The following is a 23,198-nucleotide window of genomic DNA, read 5'->3' on the forward strand; positions in this document are numbered from 1 at the left end:
TTATTAGTATAAATTTTGTGTTTTCCAAAACAAGTATTTGTAGATCAGCCATGTTTCAGTCTTGACCTTGGATTTTGTTACTTGCAGTACATACAGGAGAAAACCTGTATGTGATTTTGAGTTTTACGTCCTGTTCCATGTATGAGAATTTATGGAGCCTCTTCAGATGTGCAAATGAATGGTCTCAGAAAACTTTTTGTGTGCAAGTACATTCATGCAGGTACTTAGCAGTAGATTGAAGTGTCTTTCATTATCTAGAGTTATAACATTATCCTCTGTTTTAAAAAGCCCAATTATGACATATTTATGTATAATGTCTATCTGATATTACCACTTGATTCCAATGAGAATGGATAGAGAAATCTACCCTTTTAGTATTAATTTCCTTTTTCTTATCTGTAGCAATAGAAATTTAACATGGCTAAGTTTTTCAGTTTTTTTTTGGCATTGTTATGAAATTGCAATATTTACTATATAATCATTCTAATGATCTAAATTCATTACAGGTTTTTGGTCAAACTACAATGAAAGCATTGAGAAGGAAATCCATTCTACTCACTGGTTACTTGGAATACCTGATAAAACATTACTACAATGAAGATAAGACAAATCCAGAGAAGCCCTTTGTAAAAATAATCACACCATCTCAGATTGAGGAAAGAGGATGTCAACTCACGCTATCTTTTTCACTTCCAATCAAATCTGTGTTTAAAGAGCTGGAAAAGAGAGGAGTAGCTGTGAGTATATCAAACCTCATCTTCTTATGCACTGTTTTGTGAACCATAACAAATTAATAATTTTGCTTTTATTCAAATATAGTCTCATATAAGGGCAAAAACCCTGGGAATGATGAAAATTGCTTACATAGCATCTTCAATCTTTAGTTATGCAAATAATCAAATGAGTTACTTTGTTATTTGTTATTATTATTTGTTAATGTGTATATTGCCCTATCTCTATTGATTTATTTCCAATAGTTCTACGAGTGGCACCCAGGAGTCACTAGTGAAGTTAAAGCTGCTTTATGGGTGTGTTACAGTGGGAGGAATTATGGATCTGGAGCTAATGGTCTGAACAGGAAAGATAGGAAATTAAAAAAAAGAAAAATCCTAAATCACTGGAAAAACACAAATATGAGTATTTCAGAGCTGCAATACACTGCCTGCACAGGCATCTCCTGTTAAGAGTGCTAGTCCAGGTCCCCTCCTATGAGTCCAGACACAAGGCCAGAAAGCCAAAGAGTTGGTCTGAGCCATCCTGGGGTGCAGGCGGTCAGGGATGAGGGTTCAGGCAGTGCTCACTGTCCTCAACACCACAAATCACATACTTACAGACTGACCATGGCAAGGAACTCTGAACCTCCACGAGTCCCTTTCCTCATCTGCAAATGGCAAAACCCTTGCTCTTTGTGAGGCATTGAGTTGAAGGACTTAAAAAGCTGTCATTTCCTTAGAGATATGTTTTAACACTCAGGAAAAGAGGCTACTGAATGGTGGTGCCATGTGATGACCCAGTTGCCAGTTAGCACTTCTCAAAAAGTATAAAAGCTAAATTTAAGGCTATACATTCATTGATTTAGAAGTGCTGGGAGGTGAGGCTGATAGCCTAATGCCATATAAATGATATGCAGGTTTTATTTCTGCTTTTGACTTGTGTCCCCAAAGGACAACTCACTGAGGCTAAATACGTTGCTGTTTTGGTGCTGCCAGGGAATTCCAGGAACTGCTGCTTTTAAAAGGGCACAGGGCCTTACACTGTTGGCTTGTCTTCATGATGCAGTAATATGCTTCACATATGAGGCAATATTCAGCAGCATGTTCAAATTCATTGTGGGGGGAGGAAAAATACTGGAAGTCCTGTGATATTACTTGCACCTGTTGTACAGGACACTGTCTACTGGCATGTTTCTGTTTTGTGGTGGCTTTTTTTATCACCCGTGTGCCTCTTCAACTGTGGGTTGATATAGGTGTTAAGGTAAATTGTGGAGATATATAGCTGGTATGGAGCCCCTCAATGGCACTGCTAGACTCCTGCCCATCCTGAGCCTTGCATCCTTCTTTAGGCAAAGCACCACTCTCCTTGCTACGTTCTTCACAATAATGCTCTGTGCAGTAGTTTCTTGGGGGCCCCAAAGTTTTTACATGCGGCTCATCAGTCCAGTCATTCTTCCTTGAAGACAAAGGATAACGTTTAAAAATGCAGTCTGACAGACAAATCATAGAATCGTATAACAGTTTGGATTGAAACAGACCTTCAAAGGTCATCTGGTCCAACCTCCCTGCAATGAGCAGGGACATCTTCAAATATATCAGGAATTTACTAAGTGTTCCCTTTCTGTTTTGCAGTGTGACATGAGAGAACCAAATGCTCTTCGTGTTACCCCAGTTCCTCTCTACAATTCTTTCCATGATGTGCACAGATTTATTGAAATCCTGGGATCTGCAATTACATCTTCAAAACAAACAGCAAATAATACTGCATTATCTGGTTCTTATTGATGGCTCAGCTGTATCTTTTAATCTATTTCTGACTAAGATGCATTTATCCCACTGAGCAATTCTTTGCTTCGAGTACACTAAGCTATAGCCCATGCAATTTGCAAAAAAATGACCGTGCTTGAATAGTTATTTACAACAGACATAGTTTTATTAAAGCTTATATTTCTACTCTGCTCTGACTTTGACTTCATGAATTAGTATGCTTTGTATATTTTAATGGGGCTTTTCTTAAACATTATATGTTGTTTTATTACATTAGCTTTGAGAAGCATGGAAGAATTGCTATCAACTAGAACAGGAATGAAAAAAAATCCCTTCTTTATTATAAAAATTATGCATAATAAAAAGTGGAAAATAGACAAATCACCAACTGTTAAAAGATACGGTCCAATTTACATTTTTAATTTAGCAATTCTATTTAAAGTACATGGTATACTTGAAAAGTAGAAGTTGAACAATTAGTTGTTTCAAAACTGCTAACTGCTGCATACTGAATTTTTCAAATGGTCCAACATTTTGAAATTCTAGTTTAATTAATGATATAATTGAATATACATTGCAGATACCTTTGGTGTGATACAGTAGGCTAAAACAAAACATTTCTAGGGAGTCATCTTGGAGATGATATACCTGGGGAAGCAGAGAATAATTTTACATTCATGTAAGCCAGTGTGAAGGGCTGTATGAGCATTTACTGCATTTTTTAACAAGGCTTATTTTGGATTAGGCAAAATGAACTCTGAATTGTTTAAGCAGCAGCAAAATATCTCATTGTTAACTTACAGTGTGGCCCAGATTTTTACAGAGATTTGCACTAGGCAGCCCAAAGCTATGAAGAAAACCTGTTTGAATTTAACCAACAGTTTACCCAAAGTTAAGTCATAAATAACACCTTAGCATACTTGGCAGCTAAGCTTCTATATCTGTGCTTACATCTGTACTCTTTTTCAAGAATCAACTAAAATTTTGTCTCTGGTGATACTTAATGTGTCTGGTTGATGGAATGAAACACTTACTTAGAAAATTACTTCTGATGGTATTAATTTTTATTCTACTTCAAGTATGAGAAAGGATTTGGGGGAAGAAGTGAGGACAGCTCTATTTTGGCTCACAGGCATTTTTTGGTGGTTAAAATTTTCACACTCTTTGAGCATCTCCTGCTGAACAGAGAAACCCAATGGCCTTCACTGTGTCTGCCTCTGCTCTAAAATTCCCCAAAGGTAGGTAGATTTAAAATTATTGCTACAGTAATACCTATTTAATTGGTTACAATGTGTAGGGGAAAGCTGAACGAACTGTAAATAAAGCATAGGTTGGTATTTTTAGCACTTGTGGAAAGTAAGAACAGCTTCTTAAACTGGAATAGTTATAAAGAGTAGCACAGGAGTCTTAATCAGTTGGAAAGCTCTGGCTCACTCAAGAGATTTTAATTACATTGACATCATGCCTTTTAATTCTGCTGTGACTATATCGTTGTATTGCAGACCAGGTATCTGTACTTCAATGGCTGCAGTTTTATTTTTATATTTTCACCTTCAACACAGCTACTTTTATCTGTCATATGACATGATCTTGGAAAAGGACCACTTTCCGTAAAGTGACTGCTGATGAAAAAATTGCTGAATATAAAACTGTGTCTGTCCACAGTGTTGAAAAGTGTTTTACTTCACTGCCAGTGCCTTTGAAGTGCTTGTGCAGCTGTACAGCTCTGGCTAACAGTCACTTATGTCTTCCCTATAAAGTTACGCAAGCTTAATGTAAATACAGATATGACGCTAGGTCATATTTTGATTTTTTTTGATATTTTTTTTTATAAATTTATTTTTAGATCAGCTGAACCTCGGTTGTGTGACAAACACAGGAAGAGTAAGGACCTCAAAATCTCTTTTGAAATAGCACATAGACACCAGGTTTGGACCACCTGTCTTGGAAATTGCAAGGAGATAGATGGTGAATTTTGAGGTCACAGTTTGGCATCTGCATTAAATTCACAAGCTGTGAAAACCATTCCTTGTGTCTCTGATTGAGGAAAGTGATCTAAGTAGGGTAGATAAAGCACTTACTTAATCTATACAGTCCAGGTTTTGAAAGATAGCGGGTAAGGCATATGGAGTACTGCGACAGCCTGTACAGCTTCACCAAGGGCTAGTCCTGCCTGACCAACCTAGTCAGTTCTGCCTTCTATGATGAAGTTACTCATCAGTGGACAAAGGAAGGGCTAAAGATGTTGTCTATCTGGACTTCTGTAAAGCCTTTGACACAGCCCCTCACAACATCCTTCTCTCTAAATTGGAGAGACATGGATTTGATGGGTGGACTGTTCAGTGGATGAGGAATTGGCTGGATGGTTGCAGTGAGAGGGTAGTGGTCAATGGCTCAATGTCTGAATGACAAGTGGTGTCCCTCAGGGGTCTGTACTGGGAACAGTACTGTTTAATATCTTCATCAACAACATAAAGAAAGTGGGATTGAGTGCACCTTCATTGAGTTTGCAATGACACCAAGCTGAATGGTGCAGTTGACATGCCCAAAGGATGGGATGCCATCCAGTGGGACTCGGACAAGCTCGAGAAATGGTCCCAAACGAACCTCCTGAGGTTCAACAAGGCCAAGTACAAGGTCCTGCACCTGGGTCGGATCAATCCCTGATATCAATAAGGGCTGGAGGATAAAGGGATGGAGAGCAGGCCTCTCAAGGGCTTGGGGAGTACCAGTGAATGAAAGATTGTATGTGAGCCAGCAATGCACTCTTTCAGCCCAGAAGGACAATCATATCTTGGGCTGCACACAAAGAAGTGTGTGCAGGTTGAGGGAAGCGATCCTGCCCCTCTGCTCTGGTGAGACCCCAACTGGAGTGCTGTGTCCGGCTCTGGAGTCCTCAGTACAGCAAAGACATGGACCTGCTGGAAAAGGTCAGAGGAGGGCCACAGAAATAATCAGAGATGGAGCACCTCTCCTATGAGGAAAGGCTGGGAGAGTTGGGGTTCAGTCTGGAGAAGAGAAGACTCCAGGGAGACCTTACTGTAGCTTTTCAGTGTTTGAAAAGGGCCTATAAGAAAGATGGGGAGAGACTCTTTAGCAGGGCCTGTTGTGACGGTCAAGGCTGCATAGGGTTCTAGGCAACATGATCTAGTTGAAGATGTCCCTGCTCATTGCAGCGGTGTCAGACCAGATGACCTTTGAAGGTCACTTCCAATCCAAACTACTCTATGATTAATAAATGTTTAGTAGTATTTTGTCTTTTAGCAACATTTGAGGCTGCAGGTACAAATATTAATTTTATAAATTGTAATTTGTGTTCCATTTGATGAATTTGATTAAATTCATCATGTCAAAACTCACTTATTTCAATTTTTTGTAACTACTCACTCTTCTGAACCTATGAGCTGTGAAGATAAGCATGAAAGCTACTTGCTTTTATAGGCATATATATAAATTCAGAAAATCATTTCCAAAAAGTGAGGGAAATGTGTTTTACTTGCACAAAATTGCAGCATAAGCTCATTTTCATATGGTCTTTCCCTACTCGTAGTAAAAGTTTTTCAAAATGAATAATACTGAAAGCTAACATTAGGTGTCAGTATTTTACATATTATTTAGCAAGAGAATATCAAGTGAAAGAGCTTCTATGCAAAGAAAAAAAATTGCAGTCTGCTTTTTCAAATGCTCTAAGTTATCACAGTTAGAGTAATATCAGGAATAATTATGTGTGAAATAATTAATTACATATACCCCAAATGCTTCTTGCTACTTGCATCTCTGATTTAAAATTCAATATTAAGTACTGCTACTTTCTAATTGTGATAACATTTAGTTCTTGGATTGTCTGAAGAAATTACATTTTTCAAATTAAACTGCAAGACATGAAAGTCTGTAGATGACAGAAAATTGACACCCAGATAGGGTGATAAAACGTCTCCAAAATGAAGGAAGATAAGCATGAGTATAGAGATCTCTAGTTATATGTGATCCTTCTCAGCTGATAGATAACAATACTGTACATATCTCTTAAACTCACTGCAACTGTTGAAAACATGACGAAAAAATAGTATAGCATCCGTTTGTGCATTTTTTACCTTGTTTTGCCATGGGAAGACTAAAGGGAAAGCAAAGTCCTGTTTCATAGGCAGAAAAGGCTGGTTTTGTTTTCCAAAAGAACAATGTGATATGAGTGAGAAAAAAGGTATGACATACAGTTATTTTCTCATCTGAGCTTGTTGCTTGATTGAGAATGGGAAGGACATGCCCCATTTGAAGAGCTTAAAATACAAAACATTGACAACCCTTGGTACTGCAGAATCCACCTGCTTCAGTTTTATAATCAGAGCATTATAAATAAGTAGCTTAAGCAAGAAAGATGAAGGGAGAAAGAAACAAAAGACAGTAAAATAATTAACATTTTAACCTATGTTACATTATGTTATGGTCATGTTCAGCAGGGTAGAGGTGGGAATTGCCCATGAAATTTTAGCCCCAGGGGCCTTGGTTGTGTTCACAGAGGTAAAAATAAGCATCTGGAGTTGAATCTGCAGAGGGGCCTTGCAGGATGTGTAAACATCAAAGCAGTGACAGCCCTATAATGAAGACATGGCTGAGGTAGGTGTGTTATTTCATATACTCACTTCTTCCAGATGCAATTAACATGTCATGATCTAACATGTTTCAGATGGAGCTGACCTGCTCAGAGACCCTTAAAAATCTCAGCAGGTTCCCATCTCAATGTCTGGGCACCCAAACTGATGAAACTATGTTTTGGAAAAGCTATTTATTCTACAAACAGCTGAGAGGCAGTTTTTCATTGTAAGCTTAAACTTTTGTCAATATTTTGAAATATTTTTAGAAAGCTTATTCAGAAATGACTAAGTTATAGATCAGTAATTCACACTTTTTATATTCCAAGTTTTTATTACCTAAACTTACTCTTCTAAGCACTGTTTTATGCTTCTAGTTAAATATAAGTGAGAATTGATTGGGGTATTTCTCAATGGAATTCTATCTTTATTTCATCATAATTGCTTCATATTTGGATAATGACAGATGAACTACCTCATTCAATTGCAGTTTTAAGGCTTTGAAGTCACAATAGCAGCAAAGGATTTAAATCCTGAAGCCATTATTGTGCCTGAGAAGAAGTCAGGGAAAAGGAAAACTTATGGTCATGTAATTTTCTAGGCAGAAAAATACTTCTGTGGTTGCACTTCCTCCTTCGTTTTTTTTTTTCTTTTTTTTTTCCCTGTACATTTTGTTAACATTAAAACGATCCACTAAACTTCAACAAAATTAAGTAACTGCAAATTCTAGCATAACAAATGGCTTCCAGCCACCCTGTGATGCTGAATGAGAGTCAATGTTGTAAGTAAACTTCTGTAGTTATTTTGCTTCGGAACTATTTGCAAACCATTTAAAATTCTAGGAAGCTGCAATATGTATTTCACCAATAAAGAGTTCATTAGGTCTTTTTTCTCTTTGACATTTATGTCTAGTCCTGAGTACATGTTAAAAGTCCAAGGTATAAATTTCAAAGTTTCCTATATCTTTGTGTAGAGTTTTGAACAATGAATCAAATTATAAAAAATAGCTTTAAAAATAAGACATGAAATGTGAATTTGAAGTATATGTTCAAAAAGTTGCTACATTATAATTTTTGGGGGACAGGGTCTCTTATCAACCAAGCTCAGTGAGAAAGTTCTATTTTTTTTAAAACTTACATTTTATTGGTGGATTTTGAAGAGATAGTCAAATTGTTAAAATATGATCAGGCCGTATATTCAGGATAGGTCTTTCTCCTAGGAGGCTACATCAAAGTGGGAGAGACATAGAAAAATCATTATTTAATATGTTCAAAATTACTCCCATGTGGGGAAAGATTTATAGAGGCTTCTGAAATAAACATGGGGGCAAGCAGCACTGAAACCCCTTCATTTGAAATAAAAGTAATGTCAGTCTTATCATCATAGTACCAGGTATGAATATGAAGATATATATGAAAACTTTCCAATTCTGTCTTCATAATGAAGCATGTTCTGAATTAAAGAAAGCATCTGAGCACTAAAGATACCACTGAACGGAATTATGCCTTCTGGGACGCCAACTGGCCTGGTGGCATATAGATTGCATAGACACCCATATAGATTGCAGCATCGTTCATGGTTTTACCTATTGCAACACAGCAAATACCCTGCAACTGGAGAAACTGTCCTTAGTGGGATAGGTGTTACCATAGGTTTGTGATTATAGAGTACAAATAAAATCTTATGGATCCAACTTGCAACTTGCTTTATGGGAGAAAGCATGTTGTGGAGTTGTTGCTGCAAAGGTAATTGGGAGTGGATGTCTGCAAAGTTTACACTGATATTTGAGCACAAGATGCTAAAAACTGGGAGCTATTAAAATGTCATTAATGAATCTCAGTAGAAAAATGCTGTAATATATATATGTATTTTTTTTAGCAGTGAGGTATGTAAAGCATACTGACACTGTGTTTCTTTTTAACTAGTGTTTTCTTTTAATTTCCAGCTGGGAGGTGAAAGGAAATTTTCAGAAATGTTCGTCCTTCACATAGGACATAGAAACAGTTTTATCATCTTAGATGGAAGTTTTTGCAAAATGCTCAGATGGTCTTATGTGCGGTATCTAATTTAAACCATTTTGGTCAAGAAGCAACAGATTCTGCCAATTCTTACCACCCTAGACAAATCAACACCTTGCAACTGCATAACTCGTGAATATGTAGATATTTGGAGAAACTGTGAATGAAAATCCAGATTCACCTGTTACTGAGTTCTCTTATTTGCCTCTGAAAGGGTTATTTTTCCTGATTCTGCAGCTGAGTTTCTGTAACACTGTGACAGTAAAAATGGTTTTGATGTGACAGCTATAAAATGTAGAATCTTTGAATGCAAGGCTCTTTGGTTATATATAAAGAAAGGGAAAGGAAAACTTTGTCTTAAGAAATGAAAAGCCTCTATCAGCGGAGTTGTCAGGTACAATTGCAGCAACAGCAGTGATATTTTTTCAGCCTCTACCCACAACAGATGCCACTCACATTAAACTGTGTCACTTGAAAAGCACAACTCTGATTACCCTTTACTGTCCTTTTGTTTTGTTCTTCTTTAGGGTCTAATTGTCCCAGGAATCTTTACTATGTTTCTTCACTTAAAAAGTTTGAGTTTTAGAAGGGTGAGGGGTAAATATAATGCTTAATAACATACATTAATTTACAAGAGATGATCTTCATCACATCAGCTTGGAAAAGGTTTCACTCACTGGAGTGAGGGATTGAGGAGTTGACCCTTCATGATGCAGGACCAAGGATGTGGTTGTGGTTTTGAGCAACCAAGTCAAAGCAAGTATTGAGAAAACATTCCTAGCATTTCCTGACTAGAGAAAAAACAGCCGTAAGCAAAGCAATGATAGTTATATTAGTAAAAGAGTGTGTGGTGGAGCCATTAACTGTATTAAGAATAGCTCACTGGTGGGAATACAAATCTGGGAGGGGCCCTTCATAGTACACGTCTGTCCATGTTTTCCCATTTTTATAAATAGATGCTAACTAACAGCTGCAAGTGTGTACAGCTGTGGTGAGGGAGGACAGCAGGTAATGTGAGCTTCAGCCTGTAGAGATCTGCTGCCAGTCATGCCAAGACCATTGAACCCAATAGGAGCTGGCTAAAAGTTTAGAGAAAGCTTTCGTTGCTAAATTTAAGGTAACTCTGTTCAGTGCAGGGTTTGTGGACACCAAGCCCTGCTGACGCCTAGTTCCCTCTGCTGATGGGAGGCAGGTGCAGCCTGACTTCGTGTGCCTCACCTTCTCTCCACCTCATGATACAACTTGATTCCTGTAATTCACCATCCTGGTGTCAGGTATTTCAGTTTTATCAATTATGAAGTCATGATAAAGTGCATTTTGAAACCTCACATTTGTTTTCTAGAATCTAATTGTTGATTATGCTACCTGCTTTCCTATACTGTATCCCATTTAACATATAGTTGTGCAAATACAGCTTATTAAGGTAGTGGCATACACCATGTATAGTGACATACTAAAAAACAGTGGAACTTGACTCTTAAATTGATGAGAAAATCCCATTCATTTTCGTTAGTATTCTTATTTTATGCAAACTTTCTTGCTTTAACTGGATATTAAAACTGAAGTGATAAAACCCCCAGAAAAATAATGAATCACCCAAATTACATGCTGAAGTCTGTTATTCTGACATTTTCCTGAATGAATATTGAAATGCTTAGCAAAAAAAGATCTTGAAGTTCCTCCATCAGTAATCACATCCAGACTTCACTTGAAAAAAATTCTTTTTATATTTAGTTACAAAAAGCATGCTCTTAATTATAATGATGTTCATTAAAATAAATGCTTTGAAAGATTACTATTTTCAATTCAAAGGCACTTCAAATAACATATGAAAACCGACGTAATCTAAGGTAAATCTATCCTGGAATAATATTAGACAGAAAAACACACCAATTGAATGTATATTATATACATGTACATCTATATGTGTGTATGTGTGCCTTTTTTCAGAGAATTGAGAGGTTTGATTCTGTCTTCTTTTTTTTTTGGCACATATATAGAAAGTGTAAGAAGTGGTTTAATTTGATGAAATCAAACATTCAATGAAAACAAAAGCGTTAGCTCTGAAATAAGATATCAATTTTACAGGGCTCTAGATCCTTTGAACTTGGATGACATTGTCTCTGAGGACAAGATGTTTGACGGATTTTGGACTTTAAAGCCTTTAGCGGGAAAAATTAGTCCAGAATCTGTTCCTATAGGATGGAAAAAAAATTCATTCACTCTTCAAAAGATCAGGAAAAAAATTGTCATTTTCTATTTCTGTTATAAATATAAGCATTTCCAGATGCTTATATTTCTGATATAAGCATCTGAAGAAAAGTGCCTTTCCTTCAGATGCTTGTATTGGAAGAAGTTCAACATCCATTAATTTAGGGCTTATACTCTGAGTGATCTGGGCATTTATGTCTTCTCTGCATAGAATACTGAGGAGAAAAAAAAATCCCAAAACCTTAGATTATAAGGATAAAGGGATCTATGGGTAAGATGGTCTTACAAAGCATCGCTGACTAATTTTAATCTATTAATTTAATATAATGAACATAATGATTTGTGTAAAATTACTTTACCCCTGTTATATGTCAAATCTGTTAGGAACAGCTGCCTTGCATTCAGTATATCATAATGACATACACTTTGGAGTTACAATGTTTAAATTTTTTTTGTTAAGGTCCTGTTTTAAGTTTGCAAGCTTGTGCACAAGGGGCAAAGGCCTGGTGTGGTGCCTCCATCACACTGTCACTGTTAAAGGCTATCAAAAAGAACGTGTGGCTCTGTGAAGAAGAGAGTAATAAGTGCAAGCTGGTTTTGCAGACCCTGTTCCAAGTGAAGAATAAACCAGGATTAAAAAGTTTCCTGAGAAGATTTTTCCCAAAGGCCTAATTTTTAAAGCTTTTTTGATCAAAAGAGCTAGAAGGGTCATGATAACTGGAGCTTGAAATAAAGGTGAAATTGATAACACAGGCGAGGAGGTGGACTAAAGGGACTATAATTAATTAACTAATTAAACACAGAGGCTGCAGCAGAAATGTAGTTCTGCTAACATTCTGCCTATGTGCATGACCAAGGAGCAGAGGCTGCTACCTAAAGAGCCACATCTAACATCTTAGACTCCCTCTCTCCCGCTTTCTAAATCCAAAATACTCCTAAAAGCCAAAAAATATTCCCTAACCCTAAATAACACTTGCCTTTTCAACTGCTAATGATATACTTTGTCCTACTGCAGAGTTTATCTGGAGTAATAGAAATAATGGATCTGGATGAATGCTTTTCATATCTCAGAAGGTATAACTCTGCCTGGTAAGAAATTAGAGTCATAATATTTTGCTAAATATCCCCCATCATCATGCAAGAGTAGAGATGTAAAACATGGCACTAGGCATCTGTTAGCATAGTGTAAAGGTGATTCTTCCATGATAACCTGTGTAAGTTACTACAGCATCAGAATATGACAGTGCTGTTCACCTGCTTTAGGAGAGCCCCTATTAAGTTTGACAGAATAAAAGGGAGCTTATAGTAGCAAGACTACAAGCATGAACCAGAGGAAAGAGGAGGAAAGAGTGGTCTTGAGAAACAAGGGAAAAGGAACTATATGACTTCAGAGACCACAGACTATAAAAATTAGAAGGAACTGAAAAACTGGAACAATCTCAAAAGCTGTAGTATAAGGGTAATCAGTGTTCTATTTTTGCCTGCTTCCAGCAAGCTGAAATTAAATGTATTTGTTCTTACATGTTGGAGTGGTCTAAGTAAAGACCTCCTTTATTATCTGTAGATGGTTGCTGTGAAGAAGGCTTCCAAGAAGTGCGACCAACCAACATATCTAAAACCCAGCCTGGTGGTTATCAGTTGCACTGATGGTGCGTTTATTTCTTTTTAATTTTCCTTCCACAAATCTGGATACTCCCATACACCAATAATCAGTAAGATTTCCTGACGTCTTCCAGGTCATATGAGAATGTTCAACAGCAATTGCCTGTCAGGAGGAGGGAGCTAGGAAAAGAGCAACTGAGTATAGCCGTGCACAAAACAGAAGTATTCTTGTATATCATGGGAAAATAAAAAAATAGGAAGTGATTGGAATTGTTTAATTCAACTAACTGCTTCATGTCTTTGATAACCTGTTGTTTTGTTTTGTTTTCTTGGTCCATTTCAGCCAACATAGTCTCCCCTGAAAGCATCTGCACACAAGAGAGGCAGAGAAGTTTTATTTCCTGCATCTGACTTTCTACTGTTTTTTTATTGACTTTTTATCTTCTGGCACAGCTGCCAGGGCAACTTTGACTCATTCTGCAATGGCAGCATGGGACCAGCAGAGCAAGACCAGAGCCTACCACATGCATAAAAGCTGTATTAGGAAGGGACAAGCAATGACTCTAGCAATTTTTATTTCCACTAGATTCGATGGGGGCCACACTATTTTTGTGAATGCCTTGTGTTGCTGTATGCTTATTGTTATCTATTTTGTGAATGTGGAATTTGATACTGTAGAAATGAGCCTTTTCTTCCTCAAAGACTGAAGTAAAAGAAGAGAGAATGTCCCGGAACACGTCAGCTCTCTTCTGCATTCATCCTCAGTGTGGGATTTTACAGGACTTTGAACTTTTTCTACTGTTATTCACCATGTAGCTGAAGCTTTTTTAATAGAGGTAGAAACAACGCTGTCTGGAGTATCATTTTTATTCTAAGGACAGCCACTTCCTTTACTGTGAAAACATTGACAGCTTTTGGAACAGGATTTTAAGGAAGATTTTGCTAGCACCACTTTGTGACTGACTTGATCACGGGTGCATAGATTAAGATATTGTCCCCGAAGTGCATGACTCATTTCTCTTTTTAAAGTCCGTTACTGTGTGATGTAAAATCACCTTTTTGGCAGTTTGGTATTGTAGTACTTTTAGCACTTGGAGGCCTAACACTCCAGAAAATGCATTTACACTGCATTTAAAGCTTGCATGTAACTAAATCCTGTCAAGGAAAGTCTTTACATAATGCATTGACATATGCTGGGGGTTTGTCTCTTTCTTAGTACTGCATAGCTATACAATGAGCTGAAGTGGCTTTTCTAAATTATTAAAAGTAACCCTAGACAAGTCTGGCCCTTAAAATAAGTGTCAGGATTCTTAAAACACTTGGGAAAAAGAGAAAAAAGGACCAGTTTGGATTTACGTAGAACTTTCATACCTACTTGTTATTAACTTTAGTGTCCTCTTATGTTAGCCAACATTACTGCTGAAGAATCTCTAAATTTCCATTTTCTGTCATGTCTGAAAATTTTAAAAATTGTATCTTTTGCACTTTTAAAATTGCGGTAAGTGAAATGGATTTTTTTAGGGTGAAAATCAATTGAGAGTAAAAGGTTTTGGAAGGTGATATCAGAATATTTGTAATGCATCTTGTGGTTGAGAGAGGTTGGTAAATTTAGCCATTACTGTATACTGACGTTGACATTTACATACAGGCTCCTATATAAAAACTGGTTATTGCCCAAGGAGGTGATATTAGAGACTGTTGTAACTTGGGCTATAAGCTATTTGAGATGTTACCTGGCTATGTGCATGGCTTTCTTGATACACAAGAATGAGCTCCTAGAAATGTTTTCCTGGGATTAAATATTCAAAGCCCATATAGCAAAAGAGAATGGCTACTGACTGGACATCAGTTCTCTGAGCAAACAACTGCTCTGAACAAGAGAATGAATTACTGTCCATGCAGACATAATTCTTTGTCCTCCTTTTTTTTAATATAAACCTCTACAAATATGAAAAATAGATTTTCTATGGTGAGGAATGTGGGCAATAATACATTATTTCTTCATTATTACACAGTCTTCTGGGTTCTCTGTTTTTTTTTTTCCCAGTGAAATGCAAAGTTTTGGAACTTCATCCATTTTCATTAATAAAAAAATATTTTCTTCTGGAAGTAGCCATTGGATGTACAATTGTTCTTCCAGGCTTGTGTCTGCATGCTGTCCAGGTTTGTATTGTCTTTTATGGCTTGATTTTCCCACTGAATTAGATTTGCCACTGGGTGTCAGCTATATAAGCCAGACTGTGAGCTGCCTGTCAGTTATGCCAACAGAGAGTAAAAGCTGAACAAGGCAAAATGAAAAAAGTAAAGTTTTCTTTCCCCCTTGGGGACTGGTGGTCCAGAACAAGTTGTGGGATCACTGTTTATGCACTTGATGAAACTTACGATACTTCTTGAATTTTTTTATAAGAGAGCTGGTAACAGCTGCTGGGCATTCAGCACCCTCAGTCAACAGTGATTTTTAAAACTGCTGGTTTAGCCTTAATGCTCTGTGCTCTCAGTTGTGAGATGTGGAAATCTGGATGCTCACCAACTTGATGACATGCCTCATAAGCAATGACGCCATGAGTCACTGAAATAGGGATGAGAAATCTGAGCTTCAGAAATGATGCTCCATCTTTAACTTGCACAGCAAACATTCAAAGACCAACCTGCTGAGCAGCAATCTGTTCCAGGTAACGTCTATGTGTCTTCTGCTTCCTGTTTAGTTTTACTCAGATTAAATGAGCTCTTAGATTTTACTAAAATTGTTATTTTGCACATCTAAAGTATTTTCAGCCTTACAGAGATTGCACAGGAAGCTTGTGCTGCATAAGTTTAAGCAATATGCAAAGCTGCCATCATCCTTTTATAGAATTTTGTCACTACTGACATACTGTCAAATGGATGCAAAGGAAATCAGACAGAGTATGCAATTTGACATGAAATGTTAGGTGTACAGTGAAAGACATTTTCGTGAAAAATGTCACGTCTCTGATAATCTAGGTTTTGGACAAGGTAACGTAGGCAAGTTCAGGTGCAGTATTTTACAGGTTTCCTGATAGCTTCTTCACATTCTAGTGTTGAAGTTGTGTTGGTCACACCATTCACAGATATTCCGTAATTGTAAAATGCTTTTTGACTATTTTGTTTGAAGAAAATCTGAAGACCACATGGCTACAGTAGATTTATCAATTAAAATTAATTCTATATAGCAAAATTTCTTGAAATATATATATCTTTTTAAAAGAGCTAGCAATTAGTGCTGTTGCAGGTTCTTTAAGCCCTAGCAGTTGCTAATTTATAGAAAAGCACAGTATAGCTTTCTCACACCTGAGAGAAACAACTTATCACCATTCATATGCAACATTCACTTTTTGTTCCAAAAGTCGATCTTCAACGTACATTGATAAAATTCAGTGCCTACAAAGAAGTAATATTTAGTTTAGTTTGTTATTAAGTTTATTTATTTATTTTAGTTTAGCTCTCCTGTCTGTACATGTCTCTTGGCAAACGTTTGGGAACAAGGATGATCTTGGTTTTGGCTTTGTATGGCTTTTAGCATAATTGGATCTTTGGCCATGAAATGAAGGTTGTAGAAGTTACTACAAAATCAATAATAATAATGTAAGGGTCACTCTACAGCTTAATAGCTCTGCCATTGCCTCAGCAGTGTTATGTTCCTCTGAAGGTCTTCTTTCCCATGGGCTTCAGTAAGTGCATGAACAGTACTAAAGCTGTTCTCTAAAGGAACTTTCTTACATCTTTTTCTTTTTTTTTTTTTTTTTTATGCACTAGGAAATGATCTGCCTGCAAATCAGCCTTCCCTTTGCAGCCTTGTAAAATTTGTCACAATCCCTTCCTAAGCTCCAATCCAGCCTCAGCCCCAGCTTTTATTTTCTAACTACCTCTGCTATTTCTCCATGGGATGTTCTGCAGATCCTCCTTTAAGACACCCGAAGATTTTCTTGCTGCCATCTGCACTGATGGGGCATATCTTCTTAAGGAACACTGTTGGCACCCCCTGTCAATAAGGTTCATTTTACTTCACTGTTGGGACTAATCCTTAAACACCAGGATGGCCTTGATTTTTATCCATTTTTCAGGATGCCTTTTTTATTGTGGGAGACAACCAAAAAGAGATCCCCCTATTCTGCCCAAAAACCAACAGAAGGCTTGGCAGCCTGATCAGCACTGTGGTGGTTCTCATGCACACAACACACCCACCCTGGCCTGCAAGCGAACTCCTGCTGCATTGGGAAGATGAGCCCTTGTTTTGTAATTCAAGTTAGAAATATCAGAAAGATACTATTGCTGCTTCCTGAAAAAAAAAAAAAAAAGATGGGGGAAGACGGAAGACACTGGTGAAGACATATGCAAGGAGGCTGCTTTTCTGGAGCTCCGGAGATGCAGAGGTGCGCCTGAGTCTGCTGGTTCTCTGGGTTCCCCATACCTGAGATGGACCATTGTAGTGTGAGATGCTGCAGGAAGTGAAGTGAGGCAGCAGCTGTGTCTGCCTGTGATTCTCCAGAGGTTGCTTCATGGAGAAGTGTTGAAACAGAAAACCAAAGAAACAGAAGTATTTATCTGGGCAGCCTTCACTGGGCAATAGCATAGCTCAGGTTTTTTTTAATAGTAACTTTCTTTGATGATTGGCCAGAATTTGCTATTTTATAAATCTAAAGAAACAGTGTGGTATCACGTTTACTAAAGCTATATTTCAAAACAACAAAGCAGAGTTTTTGCAAGCTATTTATTTCAGTGCTCAAAGAGTTTCATTGAGGTAAGAAAGGGGAATTAGCCTTGAGGGTTAGAATCATAATTCCTTTCAGCATTTCCTGTCAAAACTCATGTTTACCTTCTGCTAAAACTAGCCTTCTATGTTTATTGCAATTTTAGCAGAGAAGTTGCTTTCCTACTTTAAACTTTGGCTTTTTATCTAGTCTGGAAGAATTTTGCACTAAACCTGGGTGTAAGTCACTCACTGGTGAGATGGTTAACTTCTGCCGTTGCAGGAAGTGGGTTTTTTTTACTTTTTTTTTTCTTGCTTTCTTTCTGTCTTTATAAGCTGTGGGAGATTAACCCAAATGCTGTCTATAGACATGTGACCTAGATGTTTTCCGTTTTTTGAAATAGTTTAAACTGCTGCTGGTTGATGGCAGTTTGAGATGAAATGACGACGTCCATGTGGCTGTAGGTAAGGAGCTTTAAATTTATCTTAATGCAGTTCAGAAAGCCTGTTAAAGACTTTTAAAATGATCGTAATTGCAGGTGTTTTGTATGCATTCAATATGGATTATGTTACTTACACAATTATTTCTATTGACATTTTTGAATTTGAAAGCAATGAACATAAAAGTAGAGGGTATAGATGTGGAATGATGTTTTAAAGTCAACATTAATATTCAGAATCTAGCAAGTCTGCCTCATCCTGTGCAAGAGGCAACTGTATCTGACCCTCTCTAGTATCCCAAACCACTAATGACTTCTCATATCCCTATGGTACTAACTAGTTGTCCTCAGAAGGTAGTAAAGGCTGATAGCACTGGCTGGAAAATTAGATTAGATCACTTTTCCTACCATTTGCCTTTGGCACTTGCAGTTCAGCACTGTTTGATTAATTGAGTTCCTCTGCTGTTTGTTACCGTGAGGGAGGTGACTGGTAGAAAAGGATACTGTAAGAGTTAGTGAGTGGGAAGGGTAGGTATCTGGTACTCAATATCACTCGAGACAGATCAGTAGAGGGATCTCTTCCCTGCTCTATGTCAAAAAGTTTTGTACCACTTTATCAGTGGTGCTAGTAGGAATCAGACATGGAGTGTCATAAATGATATTGTACAGAAAACATCCTTGTTTTATCTATGGGTACTCTCAGTGCTGTTCCTCGTGGAGCTGTTCAAAGGAGGTATCATGGTAGCACGGTTACTGCATGAGGCTGTTCATTTCCAGACTATTTCCTCCTCTCCTTCAGAGCTGGGCAGAAAAAGGTTGTGTCCTGAGTCCCCACCTTACTCAAAGCTTTCTATCAGAAAAGGTCACTTTTCATTGCTGTCAGTAGGCAAACACTGCTTTCTGGCCTTCAGAGCTTTACAAGGAAATAGTAATGTAGAAAGATGTTCAAATAACACAATACAATGCTTTGATTACGTGCCACGTAAAGGAAAGACAAAATTAGCACTATTTGTTCTGTGGTGAAGATTTGTTTTCCTGGTAATTTGTAGTTTGCTGCAAACTTTGTGACATGTACTCATGTTTGTAACTGATAGCCTTATCGTAAGAAAGAACTTGTTTTTCTTTTGGAAATATGGATCAGAGTTGAAAGATATCACATGTGGCTGGAAGCTCATTTTGAAATCATGCATGCTAATTGGAGACAGATTTTAGTGTAGTGTTGTAAGATTACATTTCAAAATTTCTGTAATTTTTGGAGAAAAAAGTCTGTCCTGCCTGCATATACAAATCAGCACAGACAGGGAAATTTTATAAAAAGAACATGTTCTCTTTCTGGGCTGTGTTTGTAGTCATTTTTATGTTACTGCTACAATGTCTTAGAGTAATTTGAAATGCATTTTCCACAAAGCTGTGAGATTTAGTAAAGTAGTTTGAATTCTTAGAGTTATTTTTCTTTATTTCTCCCTTCCCTGCAATTTACCTCTCTGTGTCCAAAAAAAACCCGACATCTCTCATTCACTGTACCTCTCAATCAAATTACATCTGTAATGTACATTTGTTCATTTTCTTTTCCAAATAGAGTAAACAGCTGAAGCACTCTCTGTATTTTAAAGCTCCTGCTGTACACTGTTGTTGAATTATAAAAATCTTAGCCTTTTTGGCAGCATTTGTTGTAGAAATTTCCTTTTGCTTTGATACAAGAGATACCCTAGCCTGGGAGAGATATTTCACTTTTTTTCTGATCCAAGCATGATTGTATGACCCTTTCACCAGGGTTCGGATTGCCAAGGTAGCAATTACGACATCTGTGTCAGATGGTCTCGTGCATGTTCCTCCCTACCTGAAGCAAGGCAGGAACCAGAAACTAAAATGGTGACAGAGACACATTTAGACTCTTGTCCCAATTTTTTGGTAGCACAATGCTACAATCTCAGACATGGTGCTAGCTTAACTAAAACAACTGTACGCTGTTCTGGTTTGGATTTCTCTATCTAGTTCTGGTCCCAGAAGTTATTGCTTCTTTTCAATGCTGAGCTTCAGGCAAGGCTCTAAAAAGTAGTACTCCATACAAGTGAGATGAAGCATCCATCATGACCTCTAGTGCTGTAGTGAGGATGGCTTTTACTATGTTGCTCAGAGGCTTCGGTCTTGTTCTCTGCTAAGCAGTCCCACAGACTTTGAGCAGTGTGAACTGTTTTATTATGGCCCATTTCACATGCAGCTTAGTGGGTTATAAGCAGCATCTTCTATTTTTTTTTTATGCTCACAATGTGTAACTCTGATACTTGCCTAGTTTTCGTAACTTTTTTTTTATGTCTTTGTGCTGCATCAGCTCAATCAGTGTGAGTTGCTAACCATTTAATGAGTTCTTAAATCCTGCATGCTGATAAAAGCTATCTCTTGGTACTGGGGAAGTCTGTTAGCGCTTAGGTGTAGTTTTAATTAAAAATCTGAAACATGGCATTTTGTACAGAATGTATCCTAATTGTGTTTAGGTGTTGTTTGGGCTGATCTCTTAAAGACAAAACACAGCAACACTTGAGCTCTAGCTAAAGTCTCTACGCTTCACTTTTCTCCTAAGACTTCCACATGAATACATCAAAACTATTTCTCAGCGCTACAAAGATAGAACCTGGTATTGATGGATACCATCTCCATGAAGATGCCTTGATCCTTTGTCTGGTTTCACTGTCGATAACATTAGTCCTGAAGAAAACAAATGGGATAAAATTTTGAGCCAGCTGTTGAGTGTGCATCTTCCATGATAATTCAAGTGTCATTTAGAGCACAACAGCAGATTTCTTTATCTGGATGCACAACTTGCACAAAACTGTTGCTTTTTTTTCCACCTATTGGTGTTTGTAACAACTTTTGTCACCATCAAACTAATTGTTTTAATGTCCTCTTAGTCTCAGAGTAAGCTGAAGTCCCTGCTGCCTTCAGCTGGCTCACAACAGCATGCAGCCCTGTTGAGTGTGCATTTGGGAACCTGTGAACTTGGTGTAGGTCAGGAGGCCTTCTGAAACGTTCTTACAAGCTTGGTCTGCTTCAGCCAGTGATCTCAATGAATTTTAATTTCACCAACTGCTCACTTATTGACATCTGAAGGACAGAGGTGGTTGTTTGCTGCGCTGGATGTTAAGATTGTACTTCATGCACTTGACATGCCTCTGTCAATCTTCCCTGTTTTGAGAAATACTATAAAAAGGTTGCTTTGGAGACTTTCTACAAAACAAACACTGCTAGCTCCTTATTTGCAGAGGGACTTCCTCAATACAGATCTATTTAAGAGTGAGACCTTAAATAGACCTCTGTAGACTCCCATCATCTTTATTTTAGCTTGAAATACCTTGGAGTGCAAACTTGCAGGCTGGCTGACATAGGAGTAAAAGAAATACTATTGGATCTTTTTTTTAAGAAAACTATCTGAATGAGAAAAGCAGGCATTAATATTCTGGGCATAGACGTTTAGGTATTGCAAACTGACCATGGGGCAAATCTAACTCATGCTAGAGCTCAGTCTGTGGATGCATCCAAGTCATGCTAGAGCAGATTTTCAGTGCCTTATTGGCTCATGCTGAAAATCTCTAGAAGTATTGCAGTCTGCATGTGTAAAGTCAGTCCTGTTTACCAGCGACTAAGAACCCAGAATTCATAGATGATAGAAAATTTTGGCATTTTTGTCTTCATTTGTATTTCGATTCACTTTACTTAGCATAAGAAAGAAGTGTTTTGAAAATTCTGTAAGAAAAATATGAGAGGGTTAAACAGATATTGGTTTTCTTCAGATTAGCTTCTAAATTTCTGGGTTTATGTATAAGTTACACAGTAAAATGCTAACTCAACAGTGCACAGATACCTACTGAAGGATATCCAATAAATTAACTAAACAAGTTTGATATTGTTACGATTAGTGGTTCAAGGTTGTTTAAAACACAGTACAACACTTCCTGCCATTTGAGATTGACAGGTATTAAATCATTCACTTGTAGTTAAGATGGGTATTGTGGGTTTGTACTGTGGTTTTTCATGAATATTTCTTCCAAAGCCTGTGCCTGATATACTAAACAGGCAAAGACCTTGAAAAAATGAACTTAAAATGACTTCTGATTCCTTTTCCAAAACATACACCACTTTTCAGCACAACTGCAACATGATAAGAGGGGAAAGGGAGACAAGGATGAAGAAAAAAACAGAAGTGAATGTGACTTACGAGCTGAAGAGATGTGCTTTAACTACGGGCTTGCTCGCTGTTTCTTAATGCTTTTCCTGCCACACCCTGAGCAAAGCCACCACTATATTTGGTTCTGAACCAGATATCAAAGCTCCTCCTAGGCAAGGCATAGTGCTTAGCACCTGAATTTGTTTGCTTCTCAGGATGTTACTAAATTCTCTTCCTTTGTGGTTGAGGAGGGAAATGACACAGATATTTTGTGAAGACAATTGAAGCTCTGGAGTTCTGTCTCCAAGAGAGTCACTTCCATGGCTGGCAGGTCTGTCACCAGCTTGCTGGGTTTCAGGATGCTCTCACCACTGCAGCTGAGGAAGCATCTGCTGCTGAGCTGGCCTGATGTCTGCTTAGGACAGTGGTGTTGGAAGAACTGAATGCTCAACACTTGGAAGCATGTGTCACTGGTTGGGGGATCCCCAGCCCACATGATGATGCTGACCAGAGCCAAATTCCCACACACACTGCAGGAGAGCCTGGTGGTAACACCATGGACATCCACAGGAAACACCAACAGAGCCCTCCATGGGCTCAGTCAGACAAAATGCATTTCTAATGAATGGCATTGGCTTTGCTACAACATTTTCCACTAGGAAGGTGTTACATCAGACTTGCCAAATGGCCAGGATGCTCTGACACATGCTGCCTTTTGTGTTTTGGGCTCAGTAGTGCTGAGGCTTGATCCAGAAAGATTAATATTTGTATTATCAGAAATACATTGCATGCTTGGCTACTTTATTAGAAAAAAAAGCAAATTATAGTAATCAGTAGCAATGAGTAATCAAATTCTTATGATGATTTTTGGACTAAGAGGTGTCATTAATCCATCCACGCTTCTTGGAGTGGCAAAGGAAGGAGAAACAGCCCAAGTTAAAACATGTCACTACTTCCTTGTGCATTAATCCTAGGCCCTGGCAAAGAC

The 23,198-nt window shown here is 37.8% G+C and overlaps 2 protein-coding genes across 8 annotated transcripts in view; both read left to right on the plus strand.

The window, feature by feature from the left end:
• The window catches only part of KYNU (kynureninase), a 57,720-nt gene extending 54,207 nt beyond the window's left edge, over positions 1 to 3,513 (plus strand). For 2 of the 3 annotated variants that reach the window (XM_062637719.1, XM_062637720.1), the window contains exons 13-14: positions 507 to 737; positions 2,346 to 3,513. In XM_062637719.1, coding sequence (XP_062493703.1) covers positions 507 to 737; positions 2,346 to 2,498 — 384 coding nt within the window. In that variant the 3' untranslated portion in view covers positions 2,499 to 3,513. Of the gene's footprint in view, positions 1 to 506; positions 738 to 2,345 lie in introns of those variants that run through there. The other variant, XM_062637721.1, reaches the window with a different exon arrangement.
• Positions 3,514 to 3,524: 11 nt separating this feature from the next.
• ARHGAP15 (Rho GTPase activating protein 15) overlaps positions 3,525 to 23,198 on the plus strand; it is a 344,865-nt gene continuing 325,191 nt past the window's right edge. Inside the window, exon 1 of one of the 5 annotated variants that reach the window (XM_062637715.1) lies at positions 3,525 to 3,718. The gene's annotated coding sequence lies outside the window, so the exon portion shown is untranslated. Of the gene's footprint in view, positions 3,719 to 17,904; positions 18,074 to 23,198 lie in introns of those variants that run through there. The other 4 variants (XM_062637716.1, XM_062637718.1, XM_062637714.1 and 1 more) reach the window with 4 other exon arrangements.

The sequence above is a fragment of the Pezoporus occidentalis genome, unplaced genomic scaffold, assembly GCF_034315485.1.
Source record: "Pezoporus occidentalis ecotype Australia unplaced genomic scaffold, CSIRO_AGI_Poc_V1 ctg54, whole genome shotgun sequence".
Taxonomy (NCBI): Eukaryota; Metazoa; Chordata; class Aves; order Psittaciformes; family Psittacidae; genus Pezoporus; species Pezoporus occidentalis.